The sequence below is a fragment of the Python bivittatus genome, unplaced genomic scaffold, assembly GCF_059951505.1.
Source record: "Python bivittatus isolate LINGU-HERP-01145 unplaced genomic scaffold, Pbiv_v1 ctg000080_np1212, whole genome shotgun sequence".
Taxonomy (NCBI): domain Eukaryota; kingdom Metazoa; phylum Chordata; class Lepidosauria; order Squamata; family Pythonidae; genus Python; species Python bivittatus.
This window is the reverse complement of record NW_028277035.1, coordinates 30,979,333-31,005,332: the sequence shown is the minus strand read 5'-3', so window position 1 is coordinate 31,005,332 and position 26,000 is coordinate 30,979,333. Positions and strand designations below refer to the sequence as shown.

The following is a 26,000-nucleotide window of genomic DNA, read 5'->3' as shown; positions in this document are numbered from 1 at the left end:
GGGAAGTGTGGGGGTGACGTCAAGGCGCGGCAGCCATTACATGGAGAGCGGACCGGACCAGCGAGCGTGAGAAGTAGCTGCCGCTGGTCCTCGTCGCCTTGGCGGAGAGATTCCGTCGTACATGTCTCTCTCCTCCTCCTCCGTCCACCGCTCGCTTCTCCAGACGCGTAGCAGCCTCCTCTAATCTCTGAGGGGGAGGGAGGAGAAGCGTGGGCGGAGGTGGGGCAGGGGTGGTGGGTGCCGGCGAGGGAGAGAAGGCAGGCAGGAAGGAGCGGCGGCGGGATCAGCGAGGATGGAGGAGAAGGTCTTCACGAAGGAGCTCGACCAGTGGGTCGAGCAGCTGAACGAATGCAAGCAGCTCTCGGAAGGGCAAGTGAAGAGCCTGTGCGAGAAGGTGGGCAGCCAATGGCGGTTCAGCGGGAAGCGGGGGAAGACCCAGGACCCCGCGGGGGGGTGCGGGGGGTGCGAAGAGGCCCGACAGCCGGGAAAGGAGCCTCTGCGGAGACGCGCCGAGTCCTGGAGGGTCTGGAAGGGCGCTCAGGTGGGATCGCGGGCGGCGGCATTGAGCGAGGAGGGCTCCGCTGAGATGGAGAAGCGGCTGCGGGCTGGGGAGGGCGCTGGGACGAGCGCCGCTCTCAAGCGCGGAGTTGGGAGCCACCGCAAGGGGCGCCGTCCCGGCGGGACGAAAGGAGAAGGAGCGGCGGCGAAGGTGGAAGCGGAATAAATCTGCCCCGGGAAGGCAGAGCGGGGTGTGTCTCAGGGCAGGTGCAGGGTAGAGAAGGGGTTTTCGCAGCGAGGCTGCCTACCCTGTAGACCCCGGGGAGCGCCCCTGAGGTATTTTCACTCCGCGGAGTAGTCGGTGTGGCTGAGTGGATCACTTCCCCCGCCGGTCCTGCGCCCCCTGTCGCATCGCCAGTCCCCCCTCCTCCCACAGCTCTTAAAATGGCGCCTTTCTCCGAAAATATGCTGCTAGAAAGCCCCTTGTGTTCGGCGGGCGGGTTTTGATACAAGGGAGAGTGATGGTGGGGGAGGTTTGGTGGGATTCCGGCGAGGAGAAAAGAGGAGCAAAACGTATTGTTCTAAACTCGCACAACCCCCAGCCCTCTCGGTAGCCCCAACCTTGGATCGAGATGGTTCAGCGTTAATTCATGCGGTCAGAATATCGTTGCTTGCCTTGATCGTGATTTATGCGCATAGGCTGTAATTTTACAAGGTTTCCTTGGCATTTTATTCCACTGAACTTCATGGAGCTTACTTCTGAGTTGACACATAGAAGAGTACATTGTTGGAATAATTGGAGGAGTATGGAAAAGAAAGTCGGTGGAACACCCTGGGGTCTATGAATGTGTTTTCTTGTATTGCAGTAGCATTTAGTGAGGAATCAGTTAAATTGGATTGTAACATTGACTGTCAAATTCCTTCATACTAAAATGCAATTGGTATTTTTTTATGATGTATTTGAATACCATTCATTAAATTACTGTACACTTAATGGCAGCAGGAGAAAGCAAGTAGGAAACCTTCTCTCAACACATAGTATTCCTTATTCTAAATTGACTCCTGGGTTAGTCTATACATGTAATAATTGCATTTAATTAAAGTTTAAACTTACTGAAGTTTACAGTTTATGGTTTTAGGTAAGTATTTTTTGGCTAGAAATGTATCTGATGAGATTTGTGTACTGATTTGGTAATTTTCATTAGACTCATAAGTTTTTTATATTTAACCTTCAGTGACATAGCAGTTAAAACTGTTAGGATGATTTTTGATATAAACAATTATTAAGTTGTAAGTTTAGTTGGAATCCATGGAAGGAATTTACACTTATTTAGAGTTCCAGTATAAATGTTGTAATTTTCTCAACCATGCTAGTTTATTTTAAAAAATTTAATGGTTGTCTGATTAAGCAACTTGCCAACCAAGTCTATTATGTGAGGAAACCATTTTGGTCTGTATTTACTGCTCAGTTACTTGGTAAGTTTGCTAAAGTAGCTTAGTATGCTCCTACTGCAGTGATGGCGAACCTTTTGGACTCGGTATGTCAAAAATTTGGAAAATGTCTAACTTGACTCTGCTGGCATGCCCCCCCCCCCGAACAAAAGAGAAACAATTCTTTACATATTTATTTTAAAAAAAATACAATACAATACAATACAATCGTGTGGTTCTATGTATTCTATAAAGAATACATTTATATTTTCAAATAATAATGAAATATGAAATATGAAAATGAAATATGAGTAAAACAAACTCAGTTTCTTTGGTAACTCAAAGAGGGAGAATTGTTCTTGCTTGGTGTTGATGAATGCTGCGTGTCATCCAAAATGTGGCATGTCACCTTTGACACGTGTGTCATAGGTTCGCCATTACTGTCTTACTGCAATGTTAATTCTGAATTTTGAATTCTGTCATTTTTACATGCTAAACTGAATACATGTATACTTTGCATACTAAAAAACTTTAGAGATGGTAGGAATTCAATTTTGAAGTATAAAGATTTGGGAGTGGAGGATGAAGATTTTCCACTACTTTGGCATGTTATTTATAGGAAGGAGAAAAATAAGTAATGGAGGATTTATTTTAATGTTGCCTATTTACAGTAAATTAATCCTTTCTCATTAGTTGTTTATTGGGCATGCATTCTTCCTGTGCAAAACATTAAAAGGAGCCTAATACACTGAATTTACAGCTCATTTATTATGGGATACTGGTATTAACTAGTATTCGAAGCTCCAGTTTTTATGGTTTTGTTAAAGAGTTAGACATTAAAGATAGCAAATAAATCTTTTCCATACTCAGAGCAGTCTGTTTACCTTTGATAGGTAAATAAATTGGAAGGCATTCTAGAATGCCTGGAACAGGAGAGAAAAATCAAAATACAGGTAGCCCTTGTTTAGTGACTGCCTCATTTAGTGACCATTCACAGGTACATTGGTGATGAAAGAGTAACTTTATGACCAATCCTCGCTTTTATAACTTCCCAGGTCTGTAAAGTAAAGGAAAGCTGAAGTAAGATCATAAGCACAGTCATGGCTTCACTTAGCAACCACTTCGCTTAATAACCAAGTTGCCAGTCCCAGTTCTGGTCACTAAACAATGACTACCTGTAATTTAAGGAGTGAGGTTAAACTGCAGAAACACATGCAGTAGTAATTTGTGGTAAGGCCAGCATGATTTTAACATTAGATGAGAGTGGTCTGAGACGAACAACCTTTTCTGTCTGTTTAATGATACGTAAATGAATAATTGAAATATTGTCTTGTAGATTTATCATAACTTTTTTGCCAGTATGATAGGAATAGCAGGTAAAGATTGTGGTTTTGCAGACCTGGCTATCTGAAATGCTTTTAAATTTTATTGAAAACTTCACCAACTTCTTGGGTTGTTCAGATTATACCAAAGTTGAGATAAACGTTCCTGCCAATTTATGTTCTGAAAAGTTCAGAAGTGAAATCTAGTAAAGAATTTTTTTTATAAAACTGATAAAATAAAATAAAATAAGAACTGACTGGTATAATGACATACCAGTCAGACTTGTACAAAATATTATAGCATACTTATAGAAAATCTTAGCTGTTCTAAGATTTTTGTTCAAGTTAACAGTCATCTCTTGTTCTCTGTTTTTCTTTTCCAGCTGGGGGGAACTTCTCATACTGCTGGGGCTGTTGTCATGTTCATTCTGCATTGGGTCATTACCTCTTTTAACAAAGGTTTTTAAAATTATTTTGGCAATCTTGGTGTTCTTAAAGCAGTCTGGTGTTATTTTTGTTTTCAGTCTTGTTAGTGCTCAGCACTTAGTGCAGTATTCCTGTATAACAACACCTTATAGGAAATACAATTTGATGATAAATTATGGAAGAAGGGAAGAATGTCACTGTTAAAAAAAAAAGGTTGCTTTGGACAGAGAAAATGCTTAGCACTTTGCTACAGAATGTTTTCTGTGGACAGAAGAAATCATTTTCAATATAAGTGGCAGGTTTTGTTCAAACACATCAAGGAATAACATGGGCATAGGAAAAATTGACCATAAAGAATTCTTTACACTAAAAAGTCAGACACTTAAGGCAAAGTGCTTAAGGGGTGAGTCTATTTAAAATAGTGATTTGCTGTAAGGATATTAAACAGATTTTAATTTTTCTCTTGTATTCTGATATTAATGACAAGAAATATTGCCCCACTGACACAGATACTGGAAATATAGTAAACTATATTGCCTTTTTCTGTGTGATAGGTTGCTAATAAAGAAAATAATAGTTTGTCCATTTCCTCCATGCTGGTTCTCTTTTCTAATCAAAATAGCTTCCTGCTTCTATAATGGTATGCCTTTAATTCAGATATGAAGATAAGTAACATATTAGCTGAATATGCAGTTGTTAATTAGTTCTGAATTGGATTAGGTACTAATAGAAACCAGGTGAATTGGAGTATGTAGTATTCAAGGTTCTCATAAGAAGTAATGAAGCTTTTCAATGTTATTCACCTGATCAGCATTTAAGTTGGTAGTTGAAGCCCTGTGAAACATTAATTGACTTAGCTTGGATTAAATGTAACATTCCAAATAAAAACCAAGGGATCCAAGCTGTTCTGTTCTATGGTTTTGTGTATTTCAGTGTCTCATGAGATGTGCTTAAGGTTTATTGAAAGTCATTCATTCACTTAGACTGATAGCTTAAAGTTTAAAAGTTCAGCTTTTGGAATCAAACTAATGTTTTGAATCTTTTAAGTGTTGCTTAAGACATAAATCCTAACGATAAATAGCAAGAATAAGATGAATCTTGTAGGATCTCATCACATTATTGCTTTGAGCTAAATTTGTGCCCATATTTTAAGAGAGAAAAAAACATGATTTGGGTGACTTCATGGCTCTAGTAAACATGAAGACCAATTGTAGCTGTGGAAAAATATTGTAGGCAGAAAAGTCAGCTGAATGCTTATTATTGGGTTTTGAGAAAAAAAAACTAATTTAGAAAATACCTGTACTTGCAAAAATAAAATTATACTTAGAAAATATGTTTTCTCTATTTTGGAAGCCATACGTAACTATATATGTGCACTTTCCTTTGTCTTTGACTTACTGGGATGGGCCAGCTGGGTGGAAGTGGGGGATCATGATCACTATGCAGTATAAACAATTTAAGCCTATTTAGAAAGATAAACTAGTCAGTAATAAGAAATTTAAATACTGTTTTATGAGTATTAGAAGTGGTCACTCAGTATGTCCAAGACAAACTTGAAGCAAGAAGCAAAATGGATCTTGATGGTCACGCTTAGCCAAGAATGCCTTGTATTTCTCACTACAACTGAAGACCAAATAGAGAGTGTTTACAAGTAGTTGATGGTTAAGATATTTAGAATCTCGGGAATCAATTTTGCCACTCCCATGGTGGCCCAGGATTATCCCAGGACAAGGGTTGAACAATTATGGATTAGATTTAACTTTTCCAAATATTCTATTCAAATCCTTAGAATGAGACAACTGAAACCTATTCCACAAAAGAGAATTAACAGCACTTATAGTAAATTTATTTTTTGAACCGCATCAGTAGATATGGATGAGTTAATCTTAAGCATTTTGCAAATTTACCAAAGCATTATTCTGAGTGCTATTCCATGTACTACATCTGTCCGTAGTCTGAACTAAAACAGGCCTTGGATCATGTGGAAAGTTGCATTAGAAAATTACTTAGGATGCAGTAGAGGCAGCACTGCTATTTTATTGACAGAAAATATTTATTTGCTTTTACTTGTGCTTGAATATGTTTACATGAAGTTCTTTATTGGTTGTATTCTAGCTGTATCCCAGCTTACTGAAAACTCATTCGTATCTATTCTATGCAACTACAGTTCAGGTTGTAATGTACAGTTTTGGTTAATGAAACAAATAATATAAAGTGAACAGTAATCAGTCATTGTAATAGATTGTGCATGACCTCAACCTCAAGCCCTGAACTTCCCCATTCTTCATTTTGGCATCTAGTTCTTCTGTAAGCCTCTTGAGATCTTACAAGAGGCTAAGATGACAAGGTTGCATTTCCAGGCTCTTGCTTATATCCAGCATGCTGCATGGAGTGAAGGATGCAAAAAAAAAATCTTCTCACAGTCCAGTTCTCATGGTTGTGGGTCCTGCTGAGAGGGTACATCTAGGGGTTGAGATGGCACAAATGTTCCTGTCACCTACTCACTTAAAATCCTAATTAGTTCAGGTGAATGCTTGAAGAATACTGTGGTAAAGTCTGAATGTATTCACTCTACTAAGAATAAACTATATGAGGTCTTAATTTAATGCTTTTAAGAGGCAGACTGTCACCAAATCTCACATTTTTAATAGTTCCAGAATAGGCATTGTTAGCACATTAAGTGGAAAATTCTATGCTCGTTAGGTTAATAAAACATTTTGATTCAAACAGTTTCAGATGTGAAACTTAAATTTCCTACTGCTACTCTGAAAGTGAAATGGGCTGAATGAAATGGGCTGAATATTGGAAGTGTTTTATGCTGAGGCATCAGCATACTGTGCTCTGTTTTGAGTTTGAAACACTTCCAGAATGCTTGAATTTACTTGCTTCATGCTAAAGATGGGAAGTTTTATGCTTGCAACAATTTAATAAAACATTTAGCATACTACAAACTTGCAGACCTGCAACATAGTTCTGCTCATGGCCTGTACACATGGTAAATGTCTTCAAGCAATACATGCATTAAAAAATAATATGCAAGATAGCATAGATATTGATAGAAAATCAAATCAAACACACATGCAAAAATACTTTATAAAGGTATAAAAGTTAAAACCATACCATAAGGATTAAATAGTGCCACTTGCATACTGAAAATGGTACAGTGTGAGAATAGAAACATTTTGGCTGCCATTAAAAAAAAAACAACTAATCTGAATGTTAACTGAGTTACTCAAGAGATAGAAGGCTGCCGGTGAAAAAAATAATTCTTCTCATTTCAGCTCCTTCAGATGAGAAGCGTTACTAGGGACGTCTATGGTATTTTGGCACAAATAGATATATTTGGAAAGGGGTATTCAATTAGGTTGACTGAACTAGGCCTGAACACTAATCTGAAATCCATGGCTCTGATAGCTCTTGAATTTCTATTTGCACTGTTTCTAAACTACCTTCTAAATAGCCCCACATACAATACACACTTTCAGTCTGAACAAAAAATTACCAAGATAAAAATCATTACAGCTAGGTTGTCTCCAGTACTTGTACTTCTAATTACCAGGAATCCTTGTAGATTATGCCAGAATAGAAATTTGATAAATATTTGCATCTGTGCTATTCACATTTATATAATATTTTCCTTATTTTTAATTTTAGCTTTAAAATATTGTGCATAGCCATGACTGGTGGTAAATTAAAATGTTCATTCTTGGTAAAAGAATATGTTTGACAATACTGTTTGAAAGTTAACTTCATATTTTAACTAAAATATTGTAATCTGAGCAGTGTCGGCTATGGTGTTATACTAAATGTGGAAACTTTTATATAAGAATTTGGGATAATTTATTATAATACTATTGGGATTTCATGATTGTCCAGTTGCTGTATATTACATACCAGCAATAGATAATTTGTGGGCCTCATGTAACCGCTGCCACCCCAGATTGTAGTATTCACAATTGACAATAACATGAATTTTGGCACCATAGTTTAGGGCCATTGGGGGCTTTAACAGGGGTGATAATGGTATGACTTCTAGAAGCCTCCTACTTCTATTCACAGCCAGAAAAAGGGCATGCACATGCCCGCCTGTTGGTGTCATAGTTCTTGGATGGCCTCTTGCAGTCCTTGGGAAGCCAAATTGCAGTCTCTGAGCCTGCAAACATTGCTAACCCAATTTTATACTTACCGTGCAGGTAATTCTTGGTTAACAATACTAATTGGGACCAGAAACTCCATTGTTAAACGACGCGGTTGTAAGTTGAAAAACCATGTGACTGCGCTGCTTTTCAGTGGCAGTTCCAGCAGTCCCAGTTGCTGTTGTTAAACAAGGACCATGCAGGTCATTAAGCGAGGGCCTCAGGTGACCGTGACTTCTGGCTTCCCCACTGACTTTGCTTGTCAGAAGCTGGCAGGGAAGGTCAGAAATAGCGATCATGTGACTGGGATGCTGCGAGGACAAGGACTGGTCATAACCACCACTCATTCAGCACCATTGTGAATTTGAATGGTTGCTGAATGAGTGGCTGTTAAACAAGGACCACCTGTATAGGAAAAACATAGATCTTGTGCTTTGTTTCTTTTAAGTCTAATTACCAGTTGTGTTTTGATTTAGGCTTTCAAAGCTCAGAGCAAAGTTGTAATACCAGAACTCTTCACATTGAACCTATATATATAGGTTCACCATTCATTGTCATACTCTGATAGAATATAATTAGGTGGCTATACAGGTAGCCCTTGCTTAACCTCCATTTGTTCAGTGACCATTTAAACTTATGATGGTGCAGAAGAAAGGGACTTATGATTGGTCCTTGATGTTCTGGCTGTTGCATTGCCCCTGCAGTCACATGAACAAAATTTGAGCCCACCTACATTTACGACTGCTTTTTGGCTGCCCTCCTACCTGCTGCCCCCACTGCCCAGCTGTGATGGAATGGACTTATGAAGGCCATGCTCAGGGAGATAAGCGTGTTCTTAGCCCCCAACAGGAGCATGAGAAGTTCAAGAAGATGAGGCTGGCACCTCCCTAAGGAATTCACGGTGTTTGTGGCTGGCTGGCTTGGGAACTTGGGTTCAGTCTGGTGAGACTGATGTCAGGTTCAGCCCAAAGAACTCGAAGAGACAATGCAAATACAGTTCTGTTGCATTTATTAGCTTCCACCTCAAGACAGAATCTCACCAGACTGAACCCAAGTTCCCAAGCCAGCCAGCCACAACACCGTGAATTCCTTAGGGAGGTGCCAGCCTCATCTTGAACTTCCCATGCTCCTGTTGGGGGCTAAGAACACGCTTATCTCCCTGAGCATGGCCTTCATAAGTCCATTCCATCACATCAGCTCTGCTCACTGCTGCCACACCCGCTGCATTGTGCACCACTAATGTACCAGCCGGGCCTTCTTGTGCGCTTGTGAAGCCGGGGCCTTTTCTTGTGCACTGGCCAGGTCCTTCTTTTGTGAAAGAAGGACCTGGGCGGCATGGAAAAGAAGGCCAACACATGAAAGAAGGCCTCGTCTGTGCTGGCATGAAAGAAGGATCCTTTTTTTTTGCGCAGCTGGGGCCTTATTTTGCATCCCAGCCTTCTTTCATGACCGGCCCAGATCCTTCTATTGTGAAAGAAGGCCCCAGCCAGCGTACGAAAGGAGGCGCTGGCTACACTGGCGTGAAACAAGGCCCCAGCCAGTACAGTAGTGGTGCACGGTGTGGTGGGTACGGTGGTAGGCAGGCCAGGTGGTGGGGCAGCTGGTGGAGATGGGGGAAGATAGGTGGAAGGGGGGAGTTGAAGTGGAGTGGTCACTTACCTTCCAAGAATGGCTTGGATCTGGGTGGGTTCTTGCCTAACAACTGTGTGGGATCACTCATCCACAGCAACTGGGATTGCCAGAACTGCTGTTGCTAAGCGGAGTGGTCACATGACATTTCACTTAAAGACCATGTTGCTTAGCGACGGAGTTGCTGGTCCCAATTAGGGTCATTAAATGAGGACTACCTGTAAATTAAAAACATTTTGGGAAATAATTTTCTGTAATCTACACTGCTGTAAATAAGAATTTTTATTCATAGAGCCTGGCTTGTTTTGAACTTGTTTTCTTGTATTTATGCCATTTTTATAGATTTTAGAAAGCCAATAGATGTTTATATTGAGTTAATTTAATTGAGGTATAGAATATATCTCATTTGCTTCATTTTTGTGATGGTACAGCATTGGGTATAGTATATAAGACCATAGATTAGCTTTTTAAAAATCAATTTCTGCCAGTACTCTTAAGATACCTGGTGTTGGCAATGATAATAATGCTTGTAGAAAATTATTTGACAATGTAATATTCAGTAATATTAAACAATAATTCGCTTGATTTTTAGATATCCAATCACATTTAAAATCAACACTGTAATTTAACTTCAGGCAGTTATTTCTGGCAAGCATACATACTTGGATGGACAGCTTTGCAGGCATGCTAACATCGGTCTGTTAACTGAAAAGATCCGAAGTGCTATTTTGTTGTGACAGTGCAGTGTTTATTGCTGCTTCTTAAGAATTTTTTATTTGTTGGGTCTTCATTATTTTATTACTTACGCAATATTGCATTTTCATCTTTTCATGACTCTATTACATGAATGGAAAAGCGTGTCTTCAAATAAAGCTGATAAGGAATTATGACCTAGTAGGTATGATTCAAATAAGTAATATTTTTTGGTTTGGATGCTAAAGATTTTTTTATTACAATAGCTTCCATGGATTACAGGAGTCATAACTAATGAAATCATGTGGCTAAAGAGTGCCAGAGAGCAGCAGTATCAGTTTGGCTTCAGGTAAATCCATGCTTGAGACCTGACCATGATATCTTATTGTGAAAATGCCACAGCATGCTCACAGAATTTTAAACATGTCCAGTGCCTCCCTCAAATTTTTGTGCCCTAAAAAGACCCTCTTTTGACCTGGATTTGAATACAGACATTGTTGCATGCTAGAATAAAGAAAAACTAAGTGACACTTAAGAGAAAGCTGAAACATTTCTGCTTTTGCACTTGTTCTACATTTTAAACAAAACTATCATTGTTAGGGCTCGTTAAATCCAAACAGTTTGTTTTCCAGGCTTAGAAAATTGATTATAATTGTTACATTAGTAATTTCATGTGTATGTCTCAATTTTAAGTAATTCATTTCACCTTAATCTGTAATACTGATTTTTGGAGGCTAACATTAGTTAATACAACCTTTGTATTTAATACTGCTTCTATTTTTTTTAATGTGTTGGCAAGTAGTTATTTGAAAAGTAAATGGCTCTAAATTATACCATAATGTCAGTGAAAGTATGTCAGACTTCACATTTTAAAAATAGACTACTTATAGAGAAATCTGGTCTTTCAGGTGCATATAGTATATATTTCTATCGTAAAACAGAATGCATTAGTTCACAAAGCTTTCTGGATGTTGTTAAATATGAGGCTTAATATGAAAATAACATCCTTGTGTTGCCTGCCTTTAGAGACAATTAAAAGAAAGTACAAGATGTCCCAGCAACAATCTTATTCTGCAGAATTGGCTGTGTTTGTAAAGAGAGAAGGCGGCACAGAGTAGTTCTCTTATTATTCTCAGCACTATTAGCAGCACTCAGCTTTGGTGCTTCAAAGTAATAACTTCAATTACAATATTGAACCCCAAGTCTGCTTGGCATAGAATAATATTCAGTAGCAATACGAAAACATGAAATATTATGCAGATGGGGAAGATTGGCCCACAGAAGTTTTTAATACTCATGAAAGTAGTGTAAAATGGAACATGTCTGATTAGCTTTAGATGGCCTGCTTCCTCCTTCAGTTCCAATTCTGAATTATTTGGAGCAAACTGAACAATGATGTGCATCTTTTCTGTGATATAAGTTTCATTTGAACTATGGGACAAACAGATTTTTAGTTGGTAATTTTCTAACTGAAACTTTTCTGAACTGTTTAGAGAAAATGTTTGACTGCTTTGCAGCAGGACTTTTATATGTGTGCGCTCTAGGTAGCCTTTTTCTTGGCTATGTAGGTCTTCTAAAAGAAGACACCATTTGAAATGTCTATACAGGCAGTCCTCAGGCTAAGAATGTTTGAATTAAGGACAACCCCTAGATACAAACGGACTGCCTATTACTAAAAATGGCAGATGGTGTTGTCCTTCCTCAAGCCAATGAACCACTGAAGCTGCATGATACTTTCAGGAACTGCTGAAGCCTCATGTTTTTAATATACAGCCTGTTTTCAGTGGTTCCTGAAAGCATTGTGCAGCTTCAGCAGTTCATTGGCTTGTGGAAGGACAACACCATCTGCCATTTTTAGTAATAGGCAGTCCGTTTTTAAGTAGGAGTTCTGATTTATATAGAAATTTGAGTTAAAGACAGAGTTAGGAATGGAACTTGTTCTTAACCAGGGGACTGCCTGTATGTAACTTATTCAGTTGAATATACCACCAAAGTCAGGTAACAGTGCAGACACCCGTTAGATCTTTCTGAAGCTTTTTGATGATATAGACATATACAAATATTGTCACTTAATCTCTATAAGGAAGAATACTGATGTGGAGAGGTATAGACTTTAGGTTCTGGCTTCTGGCCATAGTAATACTTTATCATTCTCTAGTTACATTGCTTTGGGGAAAAGATGTTGAAATATGCTGAAGGATTCAAATATTTAGTACTGTTTCATAGTTCTCATTCCCAGGAGCAGATGTATATAGTGCTATATCTATGTTGTATGTATTTGTCATGGTTGCCCACAATAACATACAGAGAAAAGTGCATCCTTTTTTGACTCACAGTTTGCACAAAAAACTTGAACATGTTCATCTAAAACTTACCAGGCGTTATTCTATCAGAAAGAATACAAGTTCCATCTAATTCTGTCAAGAAAGAACATGTATCTGGGACAAACGTATTTATGTTAATTTGTCTGAAATTTCATCAGCTTCCATTTTCTATAGCTTTGTCTAGCAGCAAAAGTTTTATCTGTTTGTTAATGTTTTGATATTTTTTGTGGGGGGAGGGCCAGATCAGGCTGAGAGAAACCGACTGTTCTCTTACATGAGATTTGAATAAGTCTTGCTGTTGGTGCACATTGATGTTGGTTATAATATTTTTCTGTATAGCTAGGGTTGTCTGCAGGTAGGACTCTAGTTCTTACAGAAATACAACTAACTGACAATCACTGGGGGAACTGAATCCTTAACTTTGAATTGAAGCTTTTCTGCAACTTGGGGGCTAAAAATTTTACTTTTTCTTAATAGATTGCTGCTATGATTGTTATTTCAACTTCTTGCAAACAATAATTGCTTTGGGTGCAGTGCATATATGGATTTCTTCCACTTGAACAGCTTCCTAATTTATTTTAGACAGTTACCTTGAACATCATTATTATTTTACACTTGAGAATTGGATTTAAACTTTTTTTTAGACTGAACCATCGTAAAAGTGTATTAGACTTGTATAGCTTCATTCTGCCAACCTCAGAAATATGTGAACTAAATATTAATCTATCAGGCTACTGATTTGAAAATCAGGAACTTAGGTGTGACATTGTAGAGGTCATATGTTGGTCTGTGGTGAGGTATCAATAGTATGATGATGGTATTCAGGTATACATGTCCACCTCAGGTGCAGTAGAAGGCCTGACCTCGTGCTTGGAAGTTATAGAATTTGGATGGGGAAAAAGCAGGATAAAATTGAATCCCAGCGAGACCAGGTTCCTGTTGTCCAGAAACCATCTGGTACTCTCTCTGCTCCAGTGGTGACTCTGGAAGGGGTAGCTTTCCCCCAAAGGAGTGGCTCCATGACTTAGCTATTACTGGGTACGCAACTGGAGACTGTGCAGGATGTGCTTTTGCCTGAGCTCCAGCTAGTGCATTAGCTGAACCTTTTCCTTGGGGAGGAGGCCCTGCAACACTGACACTCCCCCGCACAAATACCCACAGTAGAAGATTAGATTATAAAATTAACGGAGTTTGCAGAAATGGCAAAGCTGACCAGTTTGGTTAGGGACAAAATGATAAAGCCTTTTTTAAAAGATTGGAAACCTTATATGGATTTTTTGTTGAAAGAAGAAAAAACTGAATTGATGATTTATGGATATGGGACTAAAAAGGGGTAAAGAGGAAAGGGAAAGAGTAAGATGGCAACTACTTGATAGAATTATGACTTCTGACCTTCCTTCTATCTTTTCTTTTTTCTCTTATTTTTCCTTTATTTTTTTAATACTTTTATTGTATTTAAAAATTCTAATAAAAAATAAATTTTAAAAAATGATCCCCCCGTGCTCTCATCTCATGGCTAGATTACTGCAATATACACTACTTGGGGCTCCCTTAGAAAAATACTCAGAAGCTGCAGTTGGTCCAAAATGCAGTAGTCTTCTTGTGGGCAGGTAAGAGCCCCTATTCACAAATAATACTGGTGCTGTGAAATCTGTATTGACTACCAGTGGGTTTCTATTTACAATTCAAAGCGCTGGTTTTAATCTTTAAAACTCTGAATGGTTTGGTATCTGGGTACCTGCATGATCTTCTACTTCAAGTACATTTTACCCATCTAGTATTCACATCTTAGGTTGGGATATTGAAGGTCCCTTCCCCATGTGAGATCCAGGCTACAGCAACAATATCTTGTTCTCAGCAATATCACCCACCATATAGAGCAGGTTTCCACTAGAAATCTAGATGGATCCATTCCTCCTGAACTTTAGAGAAGCTTTAGAATCTGAACTATCTAGAGGAGCATTTAAGATCCATCATCAATTCTTCAGTTATTGCTATTATCTCTGGTTATAATAATTTATGAAAGGCTTTGACAGTTTTAAGGATTTTGTCTATGTTATGCTGTTTTTCTGTTTTGATTTTTATAATTTTATGCTGCCCTTGGTCCAAATGGATTGTGCTTATATGTATAATAAATATTCAAAAACAAAAATATATAAATAGTATATATGCTATATATTTTGTGTCAAATATTTGGCATTTTGAAATGTTAATGAATTACTTAATATTAAGCTGACTTTTTGCTCTATTGCAGGCTAAAGAAATCTTAACAAAAGAATCCAACGTTCAAGAAGTAAGATGTCCAGTAACAGTTTGTGGAGATGTCCACGGACAATTTCACGATCTCATGGAACTTTTCAGAATTGGAGGCAAATCACCAGACACAAATTACTTGTTTATGGGGGACTACGTTGATAGGGGTTACTACTCTGTTGAAACAGTAACACTTCTGGTAGCGCTTAAGGTAATAAAAATACATTTTAAAAGTGTTGGTATTAGAAATAACAGCCATACAGAAAGTTTTGGGGTTACTTCCAAATATTTTGCACCCTTTTATATAAATACGTTTATGTTCTGAATTACTTTAAGGATTTAGTGCTGTTGAAAATTCTGCACAAAAAAAATTGTACAGGATAAAATTATTTAATTGTGTAATTCAAAGAAACTCCTATGTACTTAATAAGGTGCTTAAATATAATGAGAACTCCTGTGTTTCTTTAGTCTGTATCTCCATCTCAATAAGATGGAAAAGAGATCTAGAACTGATAAGATTCTACTCTTGAATTTATTCTCCCCCCCCCCCACATAGCAGTACCATCAAGCTAAACAGATTGGGGGGAGGGAATACAGATTTTTAAAAAGTGATCTGCTTAACCTAGTTTTCCAGAGATAGAGGTTAAAAAAATTATGTTTTCTCCATAAACCTGTAAATAATGATTATGGTATAGGACAATGTTTTAATAGAGATGGAGACAAGCCAACTCAGAGCATGTAAAAGTGATAAGCTCTTAATTGCTCTGATCATACTAATTAGCTTGTTTTCTAGGTCCGTTACCGTGAACGCATCACTATCCTTCGAGGGAACCATGAAAGCAGGCAGATCACTCAAGTATATGGTTTCTATGATGAGTGTTTAAGGAAATACGGAAATGCAAATGTCTGGAAATACTTCACAGATCTTTTTGACTATCTTCCTCTTACTGCCTTGGTGGATGGACAGGTATAATGAAAATATAAATCTTGTCAATAGTAGCAGAGATACTAAATACAGTGAATGTTCCGATGCATTTTAATCATATGTTTTTCTTTTAAAATCATCTAGAACTTTCAGTAAACATGTTCAGCTAGCTGTAGTTCTTGATAATTCAAAAAAGTTGTTCTAATAATAGCTTCAATACATTCACAGATTTTCTGTCTACATGGAGGGCTCTCTCCATCTATAGATACACTGGATCATATCAGAGCACTTGATCGTCTTCAAGAAGTTCCACATGAGGTAACTTAATGCCATTTGAGTACAAATTCTGAGTTGAGATTGTGTGTAGTATCATGTTAATGTCTAACAGTACTCTTCAAATTATTTTTTAAAATTTTTATAGTAATTTTATTAAAGATAATTCAAAAATAAAAATACAAACTAAAAAAATAAAAGAATAAAAAGAAAAAATAGGTGCAAAAAAGAAAAAATAGAAAAGAAAATAGAAAAGAAAGAAAAAATAAGAATATAGTAAAGAGAAAGAAAAGAAATATATAAAGAAGTGATTTCCACCTTCACCACAAGAATAAACAATTTTAGTAACCTATCATCTTCTCTTAAAATACAAGAAATTACCTCTTCTCCCCATATCCCATCTCTTATCTATAAACAAATCCATAAAGCCTTGCCTTGCGATTTCAGTCCTGATGTCAGCAAAAGTCTGTTAAGGGTTACCAGAGATGACAACATATCTATTTTAACCTTGATCAAATAAACCAGCTTTATATTCCTCCTTCTTACTTCTAACAATCTTGATCTTTAATCCCTTCCAATAATGTCCTAGAACTTGATTTCTTTTTTTTTTGTCCCTTCTCACAAAATTCTTCAAAGCTTTAACAAACCTCTTTTGTAGATCCAATATAGGAAAATTATCCAGGTTACTCTCTTGGTTTGTTATTTTAATATCCTTTTTAATTATTAAGACAGCTGGTTTCTTTTGTATGTCCAGTGTAACATCTTTTTCCTTGTCATTCTTGTGGCCTGTCATTTTTAAATTCACTTTCAAATCAGTCTCAATCTTGTCAGGTAAAACTTGTTCCTCTTCCTTAACATCTTTTAAACACAGTCTGTCTATAGAGGCAGACACTCTTAAAATTAATTTCTGGGTCCGTTCAAAAATATTCAACATGTCCAGTGTTAAAATATTTTGCTTCATTCTGTAATTGTGAGTTGAGTTTGAGTGTTCTTCTCCTTTAATTATAATCTTTAGTTCCCTCTAGTGTCCAATTTTTAAAGTCTTAGGGTGTTTTTTTTTTAAAGAATTCAAAACTAAAGCATTTTCCCACAGGAAGGATTCTTTATAATTAATTCCAAAATCTTATTTCAAATTTATCAGGACCCTTAGTCCATTTGTAACTTTCTAAAATCAAAGTTTTAATCATCCTTTTGCTGTTTATTCCAAAAAAAAAAAAATTTTTTTAAGTTCTGAAACTTGTTGATCCAAAGGTAACTAATAGCTGAAAAGCTGTTAAGAAACAATTTCCAGAAGTGATTAGGAAAGGAAGTATGCAAACTTAAGTGTCCTTTCAAAGGTGCTGACTGCAGTTTGAGCAAGATGGCTATTCCCTTGTCTCCCAGAGCTCTAAACCCGCTGGAGACCTCTGCATTGTGGTTTCCTCATGAGGAGCAGCTTTCTAGAGTACTTGTGGGTGATCTCAAATCCTCTCTTTGTCCAGAGAGGAATTATCAAAGAGCCAGTCTACTTGCCAGCTCTTCATTCTGCCACAGTTGTTGGCTCCACTTTTCATGAAGCTGTCTTCAGTCTGCCATTTCTTCCCTGGAAGACTGGTACTGTTCAAATTATTGATGAGTCTAGAGTTGCAATAAACTTCTCATTTCACCTCACTACTTTTTTTTTGTAATAAATGTTAGTAAAAAGTTTTAAAGAGAACATAAAAACTAACACAAACTAATATAGAATAAATAAAACAAAGAAAGAAGAAAAAAAGAAAAAGTGCAAAAAGAGAGAATAAAAAGCAATAGAAATAGAAAGAAGCAGTTTCTGATTTCCTTTTCAGCAAATATAAGTATGATTACAAAGTTATCTCTTACTCTATGATTGCAAAAAAAAGCTCACTTTTTTCTGTTACCTCACCACACTATTTTTAATGCTGTACTTGTTGGGATAGTTTGGGCTCCGTCTAGAGTTACTATTTAATATGATTTTAATAAAAAAACAAATGTATTAACTAATTACTGAATATGTGGAGCCCTACTAAGAGACACAGAATTTCCATCTAGGAGGACAGTCTTGAGTACCAGAATTGCTGACATGAGAGAGAATATCAGTGTAGTGCACAAGTGGAGAATTTGTGGCACTGTCCTTGTTGCTGAATATTAATTAACCCTCACCAACAAGACCAAGTTAAAGGATACCCTGAGTCATAGTTCATCAACATCTGAAAGACAATAAATTCCCCAGTCTAGTAGCATAATCTTTCTTCTGATTTTCATAATGGTGGATTCATTACGTAGAGTTAAAAGTTAATACCCTGTTCATCAAAGTTGGTTAATTGTGTTATAGATTACCAACGTGTTGCAGAGTTCTGTAGGCACTACTACGTGTACCTGCCAGTCTTGCTAAATAAACATCTTATGATTGTCAGCATTAGAGATTTGTGTCCTGTGCTCTTTGATCGAGAAGGGGTATCAGCAGAATGGAGAGGGAAATTATTTTAGCAATCACTTTCTCTTGCAAGCCCCATGCCTTCCACTGTTGGTTGAGGGACCTTTCAAAATAGCCATGGGATGGAAAATTATGTAGAGAGTCAGTTCTCATACTAGGTGATTTTGTTAGTTTCCCTGATAGAACAAAGAGATTCCAGTACAGTGGTACCTCAGGATATGAACTTAATCCATTCCGTGACTCTGGGCATATCCCTAGTTGGTCGTAACCCGACGCAAATTTCCCCATAGGGTTCAATGTAAATCCGGTTAATCCATTCCGCCCTCCGAATTTGGTCACACCCCGAAGCAAATTTTCCCATAAGGTTCAATGTAATTACCGTTAATCCATTCTGGCGTCCACGGACCACACGTCGGGCGGGAAAACGGCCGGGCGCTGCGCGGCGGGAAAACGGCCGCGGACCACGTGTTGGGCGGGAAAATGGCCGCGGACCACGTGTCAGGGCGGAAAAATGATGGTACCCCGAGGCAGAGTTCGCACATCGAGGTAAATTTTTGTGGCCGGAGCTGGTCATAACCCGAAAAGTTCGTTAGTAGAGGCGTTCGTATCCCGAGGTACCACTGTAGTTAAAAGGCACCAAAGTGTTACCTGGAATGTCTTAATGCTAAAGATATATCCACAAGAATGAAGTAAAATGGATTATGAGTGGGAATAATTTCTCATGTTTCTAAGAAATCTTCCAGCCTGATTTGCATGTTATATTAAAGAAGAATGAGTGAACTTAACTACCTCAATCTTCACTGGGCTTGGAGTGAGGGAGTAAACCAGTTATGCATAGTGACTGCTAGTGTTGGCAATCACAACTCAAACTTTAGATAAACACTAAGTTTGAGTTGTGATTGCCAGCACTAGCAGTCAGTATGCATAACTGCATAACAATTAGATAATTTTCACTGTTCTGAGTTCTATTTTCACCGTTCTGAAAGAAACCTCTTCCTGTAGATGGCTAGAGTTTGGGCAAGGAGATGCTGGTGGTGCTTGATTTTTAAACTATTTTTTGCAGAAGTGCATTCATTACTAAAATGTGTTACAGTATATCTGTTCTTCACAAGAAAGGTAGCTGTAATTGAATTCTTAAGCATGCCAGGAGTATGGAACTCGACAAAATGGGAAATGCTAGATTTCTAGCATCTCTGCTAATTTTTGCCATTGGCACTAGATAAAAGCATACTGTTCCCAAAATAGTTAGCCAAATGTTTCCTTTTGAAGTTTCTATGTTGTACTAGGCATCTTACATTTTTAAAGGCTAAATAATAATGTTGAAGTATTTCCTAGGGTCCGATGTGTGATTTGCTGTGGTCAGATCCTGATGACCGTGGTGGTTGGGGCATTTCTCCTCGAGGAGCTGGCTATACTTTTGGACAAGATATTTCAGAAACTTTCAACCATGCTAATGGTCTTACGTTGGTTTCAAGAGCTCATCAGCTGGTAATGGAGGTAAGCTTGTGTTGAGCTATTCTGAACTGTTTTGAGATATTTGTTTAAAACAAACAAACCAAATCGTACCCAGACATGTTTCAATACAGTAATATATTTTATTACAACTGCAGCCTATACGCCTTATATTATTTTATCTGCAGGGACTCTTTTATTAAAGGTACATATTTTCTTTTTTCAGGGATACAATTGGTGTCATGATCGGAATGTAGTAACAATTTTTAGTGCTCCAAATTATTGTTATCGTTGTGGTAACCAAGCTGCAATTATGGAGCTTGATGATACTCTAAAATACTCATTGTAAGTATTTTAAAAATATTCCTATGAGAATTATCAAAGTGCATTATTTATAACTCCTAGTTAAAACACTTTCACAAAAATAATTTCAGCAGCTGGAAATAAATATGCATTGTTGTCTGATCTGGTCTAGTCAGGTATTTCAGAGAAGAGAGTAGTTTGTTTGTTTGTTTGTTAAATTTATATGCCGCCCATCCCCCAGTCATTCTATTTGTAGAATGTCAAATTTATTTTAAATTTGTATAGTTTAAAAATTAAAAACATTTCTGTTTGGAAATTTCAGGGTGTATTCGTTGATTCATAAGTTGCTATAAGGCTTAATAGCAATCTATCTTAAAATTATTTTTCTGGATCAGTTCTTCAAACTACAGCTTAGGCCCCAAGTTATGTTAAGAGATATTTGCTTCTGTTATATCAATACTATGCATTTTAAGGAGTTTAGTTCTAAGATCCACACAAATAGGTTGAGTTCCTCTTTGTATAGAGTGAATGACAAAACATTAATTCTCTGCCTGAATAGAACTTACTTGAACCTTCTTTAGAAATTCAGAAAAGCAGAAAAGTTTTGATGGGAATCCTCTTTCTCCCAGAGAGACTCCTTTCTTTTCCCTATATTTACCTTGCCACCATAACGGCAATATTTCTCCTTCTGAAAAGATTTTTCTGAGGAGTTGTTTGAAATTTCAACCAGTATTAAGTATATTATAGATTATTTTAAAAACATTAATAGGCCAACAACATCTGACTCTCTTCCAGTTTGCAGTTCGATCCGGCACCACGCAGAGGTGAACCACATGTTACTCGTCGCACCCCAGACTACTTCCTGTAATGAGATTTTCCACTTGTACAGTATTGCCATGAACCATGTGTTGACCTAAAGAACATGGGAAGAGCAACAGTAACTCCAAAGTGTCAGAAAACATTTAACATTGAAACCTGTTTTCACATGGACCAAAAGATGTGCCATATTGAAATTCAGAGCCTCTTGTCTGTCAGCGACTGTGACCACTTTAGAATGAACCAGTTCATTGCATGCTTGAAGCAACATTGTTGGTCAAGAAATCAGTTTCTGGCATAGTTCTACTTGTAGTTACTTTTGCTTTCTCTGAGAGACTGCAAATATTAATACGTAGACATTTAACACTTCGTGAATTACAAGTAACTTTCCATTTAGCTTTAGCTTTCCAGCATGATTGTAGATAAGAATAGCAAACTATCATTGAAGCTTAATGAACATTTTAAATAAGCACCAAGACTGACTTTTCTTATTTGTGTTATTTTGTTTTTTAGGGAAACAGTTTAATTTAATTGTATTATTGTTTCATCTGAACTCTGTTCCCACCCCATTTATCTCTCACACTTTTCCTCTACAAAGTGTCCCATGTACGTGTTCATCATAGTGAATTACTTTGAAAGAACAATTTTTTTTCTGTAAGACGTTGCTGCAGGAGAGTGTTGCAGCATTTTTCATAATAAACTTGTGAACTAAGTTTGAAAGATGGTTGACTTTAAAATGTATTGCAAGCACATATCATGTTGTATTTAATAAAAAGTAGCTTTTATGTCTCTTTGAACCTTTGAAGGATCCAAATTATACTGAGCCACAAACTGAGCTGTTTTCAGAAAACATATATAGTACATATATAATGGAAATCTAAGGATCACATATTGTAACCTGTGAAAATATTGGGAAGGCAAATAGTTACTGCTATAATTCTGTTAGCATTTTTTCAAATAGGAAGAAAGCTGATTCTGTGAAATAGGTCTTCTGGCATTTAATTGTAGCATTTAAAGTAGAAAAGTCTCAATTGTGAAGTTAAGTCTAATTTCACCTATGCATAGTCTTAAAAATTATATATTCTCAATGTTCCTGATGAAATCTACTTTTTGCTATACTTGTAAACAAAAGAATATGGGGTTACTGCTTCTGTGCTACTGAAAGAATGAAAAGGAGCTTGGGAGAGATCATAAATCAATCTCAGTATACTGTATCCATTCTTAGTATTAGCAATCTCATTCACGACCCTTTTACATATAGCTTAATTTCCTTTGGTTTGAGCAGAAGGCAGTGAGTAATTCATAGACTAAATAATACTCCAAATACTTGCTGAATATATTCTGATCATAGAACCTGGATTTTTAAATAGCTAGGAAAAATGTGCCTATTACAATGGAAGTTAAATTCTTGTAATTGTTGGTATCATACGTTTGTTGAATGATGGTGAAAATCTTCTAGTGTAACAATGGGGATATACCAACAAACCACTTGTAGTTTCTGTCTCAAATGTGAAAATCAACACACATAGCAGTGCTTTCCTCTTATTTTGTAACTAGTGTTTTTACTTACTATTCAATAAAGGAGTAACAATAACAAAGTTCGGAGGAAAAATGCTTGTGTGCACTGGGCATGTTAAAGTGTTGTGCATGCTTTGTGATTCTTAAAACTTTTTCATGGAATGAACTGGGGTGATACCTTCAATTTCAAGTAGTTGGCCAGGCAGCAATGGATTGCTTGCTCAGGAGCAGGGAAAAATTGGTTGGTTCTGTAGATCCTAGCCAAGGCATTTTTAAGTCTATATATAAGTCTATGTATATGAACTATTACGTAGCTAAATACAGCATGACAGGCTTTTCAATTTCCCTTTCCTGGAAAAACTTCAAAAATGGAGGTTTTCTTACAATACTGCTATATAAAACAAAAAGGGATAACTGTTAAAGAGAAATGCTACTATTAGCACCATTATTGCTCTTCATTTCCCCCTAGTGTCAGGCTCAAATATTTATTTGAATATTCATGCTTCAAACAAATTTGACTCCAAATATTTTTTTAAAAAATTCTTCAATTAGAAATTTGATGCCAGCTAAAGCATCCACTGGTAAGAAAGAAGGTAGGTAATAAGCTAAAAGTGGCCTAGTTTTTCTATGAATTAGCCAGATGAAACACTATTTTGAATAATACATCTTTTTTGCACTGTTTTAATTGAATACTGTAATACACTAGCTTCATTTTGCCCCCTCCCCTCTTCCACATGATCCCATATTTGAGCATAGAATTATTTTTAAAAATGTTTCTGCGTATGTCATACACTTTTAAGTTGGTAAGTTGCATGATTGCAACATGGGATCATGATTAGAGAAGCTTTTCAAAGTGGAAGCCACTCTGCTATTTCTTGGATTCCATTGTCTATTTGGCTGCTTTTAAGACATATTTTCTAAACCAGTTACTGGTTAAACTGTTTCTGGTACTGAAAGAGAAAGCTGAAATTGTTCTTTTGGAAAAGAAAAAGCCTGTTGACAGGTCTTGTGAGCCTTATGTATTATAGAGAAGAACCATTGTTTAAAATGGTTAAGCTGTAAAAGCAAATGGTAAATGTTTAGAATAACTTGAACATATATAAATTATATGCCATTTTTATAATTCTATGAGAACACAGGTATACCTAGTTATTTACATCACAAAATAGTGGGCAGTTTGCTAGTATTTTTTGATAAACCTAACAAGTTGATTATGATCTATGATCTATGAAAGCTCATATGATAGGTTTGTTAGCCTTTAAGGTGTTATAGTACTCTTCAACTTGTTTAGTATCTAGTCAGAGTCAGATCATATTTTGAGAATCATATTTTCAATATTAATTTTTTTAATATGGATACACACACACAAAAACAAACTTAGTAAACATTTTCTGTATTTGATTTTGAATTTTACAATTTTCCAAAGAGATAAGCTTAGTAGAGAACTACAGTTTGCTGCATCTTCAGAGGGTTTAACGGGATTAGGATTGGAGCATGTTAGTCACACTTTATTAGATAATCTACCTTAATTCCAGTTCTCCATTCTTCACTCTAGCCTCTGACCACTGTCCACTGGCCAATTCTTTTTATATGCTTTTATTAATTCACAAATTATTTTTATTCCCTTTCATTGGTGTGGACGTGTGTGTGAAATAAAGTCAGAAAAGGAGTTGGGAGAGAGAAATTCTTCCCCATTCTGTCAATGGCTCCAACCTGGATCAGGCTACTGGATTTCTACATCCTGACCAAGTGCTTCTCCCTCCCCTACCCAACTCTCCGGAAGTAGTAGCAGTTAGCTTCTGCAGAACAGGCTGATATATTACTGAAAACAGCTACTCAAAATTTCTCTGGGATGCACAGTTGAATACACTGGAAAGAAAGGGGAACATCTGACCTATGGACCGTATCCTGCTGCTACTATTTATGTAACATATGCATGAATATTAAGTACATGGATATAACTTGTAAAGCTTCCCTCAGATGTATTAGACAATTTTCCAGTGTGTGCTCACATTGGTCATTTCTTTGGAGGAGGAATCACTGGGTCCCAAACTGGATTTTGGTCTAGATACCAGGATCTATCAGTATCTAAAGAGCACCTGATTGGAGAAAGCCATATCATGCTCAGTTCAATTTAGCATGGCCAGAAAGGGAGTGATATTTTTTCTCCCTGTAGGACCTAGCCAACCTTGGCTGATCTAGAAAGCTAATTAGGGAATATCTGGGAAGTATAGAATGTTGGTTAGGCCAGGAACTTAGAAAAATATCCTGGAAGAAGGTAATGACAAAGAACTAACTTGTACTAAGAAAATTGCACGGAGATGTCAATACAGTATAAGTCATCAAGATCATGCTCAATTCAAAGGCAAATTTACTTACAGGTAGTTCTTGTTTAGTGACAATAGAGACCAGCAACTTGGTCATTAAGCAAAGCAGTCCTAAATGAAACTAGAACTGTGCTTATAATCTTACTTCAGCTTCCATTTGCTTTACAGACCTGTGAATATTGTAAATGCAAGGATTGGTTGCAAAATTATTTTTTCATCACCATTAGAACTATGAATGGTTGCTAAATGGGGCAGTTGCTAAATGAGAACTATCTGTGCTATACCAGACAGTGCTGGTGATGGGAGATTAGATGTTTTCATCAATATCTGGGCTAACACAAGTATTCCACTGTGGCATTTTAACATTAGTTTATGTGGCAGAGACATCTGATTCCAAACAACACTAGTTTAGTGGCAGAGGGTTGTGATCTGAGCCTTGAGTTGGAAATACTGTTTCAGGAATGCTACTCTCCAAACTGTTTATTTCAGGCTGCGGTGTTGGGGAAAGGAGGAAGCATAATGTACTATTTGTAATTTCATTGTGCCACAGGAGAAAAAGTAGTGCTGCCCATTGTATAAGCAGGCCCATTTAGAGGGCTTCCTCTTTTTTGAAAGCTGAAACATATAACTTTAACCTATATAGTTAAAATAAAACTATTTGGGGTGGGAAACCAACCAAGAAAGTACTTCTGTATTGTTGCTAAAGAAACAACCTGGACGTTGGGGAATGGCAACCAACTAATTAATCTTACCAGATATGCAACAGTAGACATAAAACGTGATGATGTTAGGCTGATGAAATAGTTTCTTAACAATGGTTGTATGCAGAAAATACACTTAGTCTGATTCACTTAATAATAATCGGAGGTTAAGTTAAAACGTCTGATGAATTTGTGGATACATTCATGCACATAAATCTAACAAAGTAAATTTAATTTCTTCTGCAGCAATGAGCTGCTTGACGTTATCTTCTTCCTAATTAATTTTTCAGTCTTTATCGATTGCTCAACCCCTTTTGTGGGAGGGGTCAAAGACCCCAACTGAATCATAAATTAGCCACAGGAACTGGATTCACACAGCAGATAAGATTAACATGTGGCTGGCCAGTTCGTGCGAACATCACATGCACAACAGGACATAAGCTATGTTGCTGTCCACCTCCAACGGAAATGAAAAGGCAACATAAATCACGTCGCTCAGAAGAAGCGAAAAACGTCCTTCCTATTATGACGTAAAACTGTCG

At 37.2% G+C, this 26,000-nt stretch overlaps 1 protein-coding gene across 1 annotated transcript; it reads left to right on the top strand.

Annotated features, from left to right (window-relative positions):
• Positions 1-20: 20 nt before the first annotated feature.
• PPP2CA (protein phosphatase 2 catalytic subunit alpha) lies at positions 21-22,510 on the top strand. Its single transcript, XM_007421888.4, has 7 exons — positions 21-394; positions 14,714-14,923; positions 15,506-15,679; positions 15,866-15,955; positions 19,677-19,838; positions 20,020-20,138; positions 20,892-22,510. The coding sequence occupies exons 1-7, from the start codon at positions 293-295 to the stop codon at positions 20,962-20,964; spliced, it is 930 nt and encodes a 309-aa protein (XP_007421950.1). The 5' UTR covers positions 21-292; the 3' UTR covers positions 20,965-22,510.
• The last annotated feature ends 3,490 nt before the right edge of the window (positions 22,511-26,000 follow it).

What these genes read in the sequence shown, in the direction of transcription:
- PPP2CA (XM_007421888.4), top strand. Translation starts at nt 293, where the DNA reads ATGGAGGAGAAGGTCTTCACGAAGGAGCTCGACCAGTGGGTCGAGCAG. An exon ending in TGAAGAGCCTGTGCGAGAAG is followed by an intron (nt 395 to 14,713) that starts GTGGGCAGCCAA and finishes GCTCTATTGCAG; the next exon opens with GCTAAAGAAATCTTAACAAA. An exon ending in GATACTCTAAAATACTCATT is followed by an intron (nt 20,139 to 20,891) that starts GTAAGTATTTTA and finishes ACTCTCTTCCAG; the next exon opens with TTTGCAGTTCGATCCGGCAC.